General features: G+C 36.6%; 1 protein-coding gene across 1 annotated transcript; it reads right to left on the reverse strand.

The window, feature by feature from the left end:
- Positions 1-6,946: 6,946 nt before the first annotated feature.
- Positions 6,947-10,014, reverse strand: LOC149547717 (uncharacterized). The gene is made up of 3 exons (XM_089794177.1): positions 8,475-10,014; positions 7,368-7,916; positions 6,947-7,248 (listed from the first exon to the last, which is right to left on the reverse strand). The coding sequence occupies exons 1-3, from the start codon at positions 10,012-10,014 to the stop codon at positions 6,947-6,949; spliced, it is 2,391 nt and encodes a 796-aa protein (XP_089650303.1).
- Positions 10,015-10,620: the final 606 nt, after the last annotated feature.

The following is a 10,620-nucleotide window of genomic DNA, read 5'->3' on the forward strand; positions in this document are numbered from 1 at the left end:
CCATTATTGTGGCCTTACCTAGGAAGAAGGGTATGAGCAACATGCTTACAACTATTTTGTCATCAATGCCTCCTCTAGATACTTTGATTATGCTCATCCTTGCTTTAATTCATTAAACTTATTTTGCAATGTTTTCATCTTCTCTCATCTTTATATAATAAAATTATCCTCTGAGAATTTTGGATTTAGCTTTTCTTACATTATCATCTCCTCCATCGATGGCTTTCAATTTGATCCACATTTCATAAGTTGTATCGCAACTTTTGACTTCATCAAATTCAACATAATTACGAGAAGAAGAAATGTCATTCATCATGATGTTATGATTTTTCTTTTCAACAATTTCTTCAACTGCTAATGTTCTAGTAGGAGTCTCATATTCACTATCAAGACATTTACAACCTAAATAACTGTAGTTGCCAAATGTAACCTCATAAGTCATTGCCATGCTATAAAGTTGTCTCTGTTCAACTTGGGAATCTCTCTTTTGTAAGACATCCTGATCTTTAACTTAGGTCCTTGAAACTTTCTCTGCAAGCACCAAAATCTCTAATACCAATTGTTGGAAATATAAGAGTAACTAAAAGGGAAGTGTGAATTAGTTACCACAAAAATAAATGCCAAATCCCTTATATATCAATACAAATCAAAACTTTGATTAAACTGAACTGTATTGTATCTTAGCAAATACACAAGTACTCAATCTACTTTAGAAAATACTACAACTTTGTAATAACTAAAATAACATTAGTAACTCGAAAAATGCAAATTATAAGATGTTTAGTATGATTAGCCTTAATTTTCTTAGTTTCATAGATATAAAATAAAATAGCATGAACACAAGTGACACCAAGATTTAATGTGGAAACCCAATTTAGGAAAAACCATGAATTGCAACTAGTTATTATTTTTCACTCTTGAAGTGACCCTATTAGGAGCCAACCTTGATAAAGGTTACATAACACACTGTTAGGTGTGACCTTGTTAGAGGATTTAGTCACCCTATTAGGAGTGGCCTTGTTAGAGGTCTTTAGACACTTCAATAGAAATTCCACCTTGTTAGAGGACTTACAAATAATTGTTAAACCAACTCTATTAAGAGATTTAGATCACTACTACAATGATTAGAAGGAAACACTGAGATGACCTGATTTCTAATGCAACTAAATTGTTGATTATAGATCTCAATTTTGGATTGTACACTTGATCCTTCCTAATCAAATGTGTCTTTGTAGATCACCAAGGATATTCTACTTATCCTTCTATTTTTCTTTCTATAAGCATCATCAAAATCTTTAATTATGTTCCACACATTCAATCCTCAACTTGACCTTAGATTTATACCTTATACATTATCAATTTGGCTTCAATACTGCTTAGAAAACTAATATTCATCTCCTTAGTTAGCTAGAACCAACAAACAATTCAATTGAACTCAATATTGCAAAACAAGAAAATCCTTCATTAGCCAACCTTGCTCAATAGATACAAAGTCAATGTGATTTTCCTATGTTAACTAGGTGAACTTGGTTAACACTGCATATTCAAAAATTTCCTTTGGTAATCAAGTGGGCTTGGTTAACACTGGTTCTATCCAACATTTCCTTCATTAACTGAGTGAGCTTTGTTAAGATTCAACTTCTACAAATTTTCCTTTCTTGCCCAAGTGAACTCAAGACACTATCTTCTAAGCTAGGCAACCAAGAAGCAATGTTTTCATCTTCTCTCATCTTCATATAAACAAATTGTCCTTTGAGAATTTTGGTTTTAGCTTTTCTTACATTATCATCTCCTCCATAGATGGCTTTCAATTTGATCCACATTTCATAAGTTGTAGTGCAACTTTTGACTTCATCAAGTTCAAGCTAATTAAAATCAAAAGCAATGTCAATCATCGTGATGTTATGATTTTTCATTTGAAAAATTTCTTCAAGTGATAATGTTCCAGTAGGAGTCTTGTATTCACTATCAAGATATTTACAACTTCAATTACTGATAGTAGCCAAATGTAACCTCATAAGTCCTTGTCATGCTACAAATTTATCTCTGTTCAACTTGTGAATCTCTCTTCTGTAAGACATCCTGATCTTTAGCTTAGGTCCTTGAAACCTCTTTGCAAGCACCAAAATGTCTGATACCAATTGTTGGAAATATAAGAGGAGTAACTAAGAGGGAAGGGTGAATCAATTACCAGAAAAATAAATCCCAAATCCCTTAGATGTCAATACAAATTAAAACTCTAAATAAACTAAACTCTACTATAACTTCACAAACACATAGAAACTCGGTGTACTCTACAAAATGCTACAACTTGGTAATAACTGAAATAACATTAGTAACTCAAAAAATGCAAATTATAAGATTTTTACTATGATTAGCCTTAATTATCTTAGTTTCATAGATATAAAATAAAATAGCATGAACACAAGTGACATCAAGATTTAATATGCAAATCCAATTTAGGAAAAACCACCAATTGCAACTAGTTATCATTTTTCACAGTTCTAAAGTGAGCCTTGTTAGGAGCCAACCCTGATAAAGGTTACATAACACACTATTAGTTGTGATCCTATTAGATGATTGAATCACCCTATTATGAGTGGCCTTGTTAGAGGTCTTTAGACACTTCAATAGAAATGACACCTTGTTAGAGGATTTACAAATAGTTTTAAAGCCAACTCTATTAACAGATTTAGATCACTACTACAATGGTTAGAAGAAAAAAATGAGATGGCCTGATTTTTAATGTAACTAAATTGTTGAGTATAGATCTCAATTCTGGATTGTATACTTGATTCTTCCTTATTGAATGTGTCTTTGCAGATCACCAAGGATATTTTGCCTATCCTTCTAATTTTCTTCCTCTAAGCATCATCAAAATATTCAATTATGTTCCACACATTCAATCATCAACTTGGACTTATATAATTTATACCTTATACATTGTCAATTTGGCTTGAATACTACTAGAATAATTAATATTCATCTCCTCAATCAGCTAGAACCAACAAACAATTCAATTGAACTCAACATGCCAAAACAAGAAAATCCTTCATTAGCCAACCCTGCTCAGTACATACTGACTCAAAGTGATTTTCTTATGTTAACCAAGTGAACTTGGTTAACATTGCATATTCACAAAGTTTGTTTGGTAACTGAGTGTGCTTGGTTAACACTGGTTTCATCCAAAATTTTCTTCATTAACCGAGTGAGCTTGGTTAAGAATCAACTTCTACAAATTCCTTTCCTACCCAAGTGAACTTGGTAGACACTATCTTTTGAACTAGGCAAACTCTAGAAAGCTCAACAGACACAAGAAACTATCTTCAATGCCCGAGAGAGCTTGACATACACTGACTAGAAATGATATGAAATTTTATGTAACACCAAAGATAATACACAATTAATTAAATCTTTCCAATAAGTTGTTCATGGTTGAAATCGCTCTTCTATTTTAGAATTTTCACCATTGGGTCCAAGAGAAGTCTAAAATATTCTTTGAGGAAAACCTTGGTTTTCCCATAGATTTTTGAACCCTCCATACTCATTTTTGCAACTAATAGGATAGATTTTTATGTCACCAAGAAAGGAACTCCATCTATGGCAACCTTACCATCATCCCAACATTCCACACTTTTTTGAGACAAGTTCAAATCATACACCCTCATCCCTTCAACATAAATGATCATTTCCCTTTTTAAATAATTTGTTAGACCATGGAGTTTCTTATAGAATCCTCACACCTATCTAGTTTCATTTGATACAAAATACTATCCTTAATAGTACAAAAACCTCTAGTCTTAGCGAACATAAAGATAGAGATCTAGAATACATATAACATAGTTAACAAAGTTGACCAATAGTTTGAAGTAAAAAAAGGGCCCTGAGAAATTTGATGATGAAAATAATAAAAGACTAAGATAAAAGATAAGCCATCCCAAATATCCAAAAGTAATATTAGTAAAGATTCACTTAAGTATCATTGATAACATTGTTATTATTACAAAAAATGGCAATATCTTTCAAAATCAATGCACAAGCCTCCATGGATATAGAATGAATGTCTTCCACAATCTATATGTTCCATGTGTACTTTCCAAAATATGTCATGTTGCCTTGTGCATTGTTTCCTTCTTGATAGATGTGCTAGTAGGTAACTTCATCAGTGGATTAAAAAAAAATCATAGCTTTTCTAATAATGTCCTAATGCAGAAACTCAGTATCGAAAAGGGAATTTAGTATCTTCCAGGATGGAATCAGTAATTACTTCTAATCTCTGTTTTAAACGAAAAAAAATTCCCGACACCCTTTCCCCTTTGGTACCTCCTTTTTAGCCAACTCGGCCAGTTTATTTTCTGTATGTTCTTGACAATTTCATTAATTGTCAAACTTGCTACTTGTTCCAGTCTTCCAATTTCAAAACTACTCCAGCGACAAACCAAACACTCACCAACGTTTTAATCTGAGTTGAAGTCACAGAGAGTTACGACTTTCTTTTGTTGCTGAACTTCTATGACCAGACATCTCTCGATGTCTTGTCGCAGTTCATTTGCATCTCATTTCGACTGCTCCCACCACTTTTATAAATAGAGTACAAGTAAAATACTGCATATTTTTACTCCTTTCCTCACCAAACCTCATTGCAATTTTTGGATCATGGGAAAGAGTTCGGGCTTCGAAACTGCCCAAATGTCAATTAGGGTACGCCGCGGATTCACTATTGCGGCTTTTCTGTTCTCACTCCACCTAATCCAATTTCACCACCAGTTACTTGTAAACAAAAAGAAGACAAAATGAATACATTTAAATGACTTACATCGAATTAGATCTTTACTTCAGACCTACGATAGGTTATAGCAATTCAAACATTAGTCGTTCTGATTTGTGGCAAATGCAATTTTCTTCTGATTTTCTTTTTTAGATTTCTATTACAAATTGACGAGCCCCCCCCCCCCCCCCCCAAATGGATCCCTCAACCATTGTTTTAACAATCGGATGAGAGGCAGATTTTGCAACAGACTTTGGCAACCAAAAAATGCCTGCAACCACCTTTGGAACTGCAACAGACATTTTTGAACATCAGTCCCCATTTGGGACGTTGGAACTACAACAACAATATGTTTTATATTCAAACTATCTCTAGCAACCGAGAACAGTTAAAGACTAGTGACAACATTATTAAAACATCCTAAACCATCTAAACTAGTGTCCTGGAAACCTTAGTGAACCCTAGTATTTATAAACCATCTTAAGGCACTAGGTTGCACATGGGTAGGACTTATTATAAAATGGACTTATTACAAAATTTGGATGTGTAGATCTTTATTTGATCATAGACCAATCACATCTTCTCACGATCATTCTTGGAAAACTTTGTGCCACCTCCTTTGTCGAGGGCTCCTGCACCATACTCCCGGGGTGGATTGATCTCAAGTCCACTTGAGATAAGTTGTTCAACTGAAATACCATGCCTCTATAATGCTATTTCATCCATCCAAGTGGCATCTACTTTAGACTATCCGAACCACTTCACAAGATACTGTTTATACACATTGTTCTGGGTGCTTTTGACAACCCTTGTATCTAGGATTCGTTCCGGTTTCTTAGGTACATGAGAAGGAATATCGACAACATCTATTTACAATTCATCAACATGAATCTCTGAAACTGCATCAAAATGACCTTTGTATGGTGTTAGATCACAAATATTGAAGATAGGAGAAATACCAAGGTGAGAGGGAAAAGAGATTTCATAAGCATTCAGCCCATGCTTCTTGAGAATCTTGCAAGGACCCACTTTCTTCATAAGAAGTTTGGTGTGTTTTTCCTTTGGAAGTCTTTCCTTCCTTAGATATGCCCATACCAAATCACCTATCTAAAATTGTACATCCCTCCTCTTCTTATCAGCATTCTCTTTATACTTTTGTGAACTTTTTTGCAATGCCAACCGTACTTGATCATGAATTTCTTTCATACTATCAACAAATTGTTCCCCATGAGCACTCACTTGCTCATCGTGAGGAAGATCCTTCAACTCCAATATGCCCCTTGGGTGATATCCATACACAATCTAAAATGGACTCTTACCTGTACTTCTATTTATCGAATCATTAAAGGAAAACTCAGCTTGTGGAAGAATATTATCCCATTTATCTCTGTATTGTTTTGTCAGACACCTCAATAAATTTCCCAAGGATATGTTGACAACTTCAGTTTGCCCATCCATTTGGGGATGATAGGCTGAACTAAAGTTCAAATTTGTTCCTAACCTTTTCCATAAGGTTCTCCAAAAATGCCCAATGAACTTCACATCCCTGTCAGATACAATAGTTTGAGGCAGTCCATGTATCCACACTATTTCCTTGAAAAATAGATTTGCTACATAGGTTGCATCACTGGTACTCTTACATGGTATGAAATGGGCCATTTTGCTGAACCTATCTATCACAACAAAAACGCTGTCAAAACCCTTCTGAATCCTAGGCAGTCCCATTACAAAATCCATACTACAACTTTCCCATGGCCTCGTAGGTATGGGTAATGGTTGATACAATCTAGCATTAGTGGAAGTACCCTTGGCCTTTTGACAAATAGTGCATTGTTCAACAAATTTCCACACATCCCCTTGCATCTTAGGCCAAAAATAATATCTTCTTACCTATTCCAGAGTTTTATCCAACCCAAAGTGCCCACTCATACTCCCACAATGCTTTTCTTTTATGATGTTACCCCTCATAGAACACCTAGGAATGCATAATTGATGTCCTTTAAACAAAAAACCATCTTGAATCAAATAATTAGCATATTCAACATGATATGCTTCCGAAAAATCAAAAAAAACCTTATAGATTTCATGAAAATCCTCATCATTTTCATACATACTTTTCAAAGAATTAATACCTACACTTTGCAACTTTACCTCTTGGACTATCATGGCCCTCCTGCTCTACGCATCAGCCACCTTGTTTGCAACTCCTTTCTTATGTTTGATAGAGAAAGTGTAGGCTTGAATTGATTCAACCCACTTCATGTGTTTGTGACACAACTTCTCTTGGCTGTTCAAGAAACTGAGTGCTTGATTATCTGTGAAAACAATAAACTCTTTTGGAAGGAGGTAGTGCCTCCATTTCTTCAAGGCTTGTACAAAAGCGTATAGGTCAAGATCATAAGAGGAGTACTTCCCCTTTGCCTCATTCAACTTTTCATTGGAAAATGTCACGGGTCTTCCCTCTTGACTTAAAACAGCCCCTATAGCAACATTAGAAAAAGCTTTTGAAAATTTGGAAAAGCTAGGATAGGCTATTGTGCCACCTTTTGTTTCAGACTTTAGAAAGCCTCCTCAGCCTCTTCGGTCCAGACAAACTTACATTTCTGCCCCCCTTTGATTGTTTCCAGAATTGGTGCACAAATATGACTAAATCCCCTTATAAACTTCCTATAGAAAGAAACCAAGCCGTGGAAACTTCTAACTTCTGTCATGGTCCTTGGAGAGGGCCAATTCAAAATGCTTTCCACCTTTTCCGAATCCATCTTTATGTTGCCACCTGAGACCACAAAGCCAAGATATACCAATTCTTCTTGCATGAAAACACACTTTTTCAAATTTATCAGGAGCTTTTCTTCTTGCAATCTTTTAAGGACCAAATTCAGGTGTTCCAAATGCTCATCCTTATTCTTGTTGAAAATAAGAATATCATCTAAATACACAATTACAAACTTTCCAAGAAATACCCTCAACACTTCATTCATGAGCCTCATCAATGTGCTAGGAGCGTTGGATAATCCAAAAGGCATTACCCTCCATTCATACAGCCCCTCATTAGTTTTAAACGCTATCTTCCATTCATCTCCAGCCCTTATTCTGATTTGGTGGTACCCGCTCTTAAAATCCACCTTTGAATAGTACCTTGCACTCCCTAAATGGTCCAATAGGTCTTCAATTCGAGGCATAGGAAACCTATATCTAATAGTGATCCTATTAATGGCTCTTGAGTTCGTACACAATCTCCAAGTCCCATCCTTCTTAGGTGCCAGTAGGGCAGGGATAGCACATGGACTCAAAGTTTTAGTAATCAAACCCTTCTCCAAAAGTTCTTGGATTTTCTTGGAAATCTCTTCATTTTGCTGGGTTGTGAGTTTGTAGGCTGCTTTGTTTGGGAGTGTGGCTCTGGGAATTAGATCAATGTTATGGCTGATCTCTCAGATTGGTGGTAAGGTATTTGGCAACTCCTTAGTCACTATGTCTTTATACTTTTCTAGCAAATCTGCTACCTCCTTAGGACCTACTCTCCTAGGTTCCTCTTTTACTTTCAGTACCTTCCCTTCTTGTGTCTTTGGCAAAATTACCAATGCATAACAAGGAGTGTCTTTCTCCTTTAATACATTCAAAAATTCTTTTTCCCCTACAAATAAAAACTTGGAATCCTTTTGTTCTTCACCATTATCAGGTAGGGGTAATAAAGTTACCTTCTTACCTTGGTGTTTTATGGAGTATGTGTTCTTTCTCCCATCATGGTGTGCCTCCAAGTCATACTGCCATGGTCTCCCCAAGAGCAAGTGACATGCGTCCATAGGCACTATGTCACAAAGTACCTTATCCTTGTACTTCCCAGTCTGAAATTCGATCCATGCTTGCTCTTCTATGACTGTATGCTGTCCTTTTGTGAGCCATGACACCTTGTAGGGTGTGGGATGTTTAATCCTTTCTAGTTTCAGCTTCTCAACTACTTCAAGAGACACCAAATTATCAGTAGAACCAGAATCAATAACCACATTGCATACCTTTTTTCCTACTTTACATTTAGTTCTGAAAAGTGTCTTCCTTTGAGGTGGTTCTGGTGGGCTAGGTTCCTTTATCAAAGACCTTCTCATCATGAGTGTCTCTCCTTGTTCTGGTGTTGCAAAGGATTCATCTGAATGCATGCTGCGTGTGTCTTCATCTCTCACCAAATTGGCTCTCCTTTCACCATTTTTATTTCCCTTTTTAGGACACTTAGATGCCAAATTTCCCGGTTGATGACACCTAAAACATTTGATGACAATTGGGCCTCTTCCTTCAGATCTTCCTCTAGAGTTTGATCTCCTTCCTACAAAGGATCCTCTAGAACTGCTCTCTCCTTGCTTTTGTTCATGACTGGATTCTCCATAATCCTTAGGACCTTGTCCTCTTCCTTGAGAGTTGCCTCTGCCCCTATTTTCAAAATCTCGCTGTCCTCTTCCCCTACCACCTTGTTCTTGCTTCCTCTTGAGGTTTTCCTCAACCTTCAATGCTAACTGATAGCATTTCTGCACCGTGGTAGGATTACTCAAACTGAGTTCATCCTGAATTGAGATTCTTAACCCTTGCATATATCTTGCAAGATTTTCACTTTCCAGTTTTTCTATTTTGGACTTCATAACCGGCCTCTGGAACTCCTCGGTGTAACTTGAGACATCTAGATCTTTTTGTCTCAAACTCATCCTCTTCTTATGAAGTTGAACTTCATAATCTTCTGGAACGTATGCCTCTTTCAGCAAAGCTACCATCCATTTCCAAGTGGTTATCTGCCTCTTACCATTCTTCACCCTTTCATCTTGAGTGAAATTCCACCATGTAAGTGCTGGTCCCTTCAACTTGGACTTGGCAATCTTTACCCTCTGATTCTCAGGTATATCTTCGCAATCAAAGAAACTTGTGAGAGCATCAACCCAATCCATTGCTGCTTCTAGATCCATCTTCCCATTAAACATGGGTAGATCTAGTTTAGTGTCCATCGTCCTTCTTTCCATGGACTTCAAGGTCTTCAAGAGCAGTCTCTGATCCGTAGGAACCTCTTCCTCATCCTGCTCAAGGGGCTCTGCTTCGCTCCTTTCTCCCTCAGAGTCTCCACCACTCTTCTTATCAACCTTTCCTTTGAGTATCTCGACTTCTCTCTTTAACCCTTTGTTTAGATTCATCTGCTCCTTCACAACCTTGGCCAATTCTACATTTGTGATCCTTGTTGGGATCTCAACATCTTCTTCCTCTGCCGACATGGTGTCAAATCCTTCTCCTAATGATTTTTCTTGCTCTGATACCAATTGATGCAGAAACTCAGTATCAAAAAGGGAATTCCGTATCTTCCAGGATGGAATCAGTAATTACTTCTGATCTCCATTTTAAACGAAAAAAAATTCCCGACACCCTTTCCCCTTTGGTACCTCCTTTTTCGCCAACTGGGCCAGTTTATTTTCTGTATGTTCTTGACAATTTCATTAATTGTCAAACTTGCTACTTGTTCCAGTCTTCCAATTTCAAAACTACTCCAGCAACAAACCAAACACTCACCAACGTTTTAATCTGAGTTGAAGTCACAGAGAGTTATGGGTTTCTTTTGTTGCTGAACTTCTATGACCAGACATCTCCCGATGTCTTGTCGCAGTTCATTTGCATCTCATTTCGACTGCTCCCACCACTTTTATAAATAGAGTACAAGTAAAATACTGCATAAGTTTACTTCTTTCCTCACCGAACCTCATTGCAATTTTTGGATCATGGGAAAGAGTTTGGGCTTCAAAACTGCCCAAATGTCGATTAGGGTACGCCGTGGATTCACTGTTGCAGCTTTTTCGTTCTCACTCTGCCTAATCCAATTTCACCAC

The sequence above is a fragment of the Cupressus sempervirens genome, chromosome 7, assembly GCF_028749045.1.
Source record: "Cupressus sempervirens isolate cs-2001-9-10 chromosome 7, ASM2874904v1, whole genome shotgun sequence".
Classification (NCBI taxonomy): domain Eukaryota; kingdom Viridiplantae; phylum Streptophyta; class Pinopsida; order Cupressales; family Cupressaceae; genus Cupressus; species Cupressus sempervirens.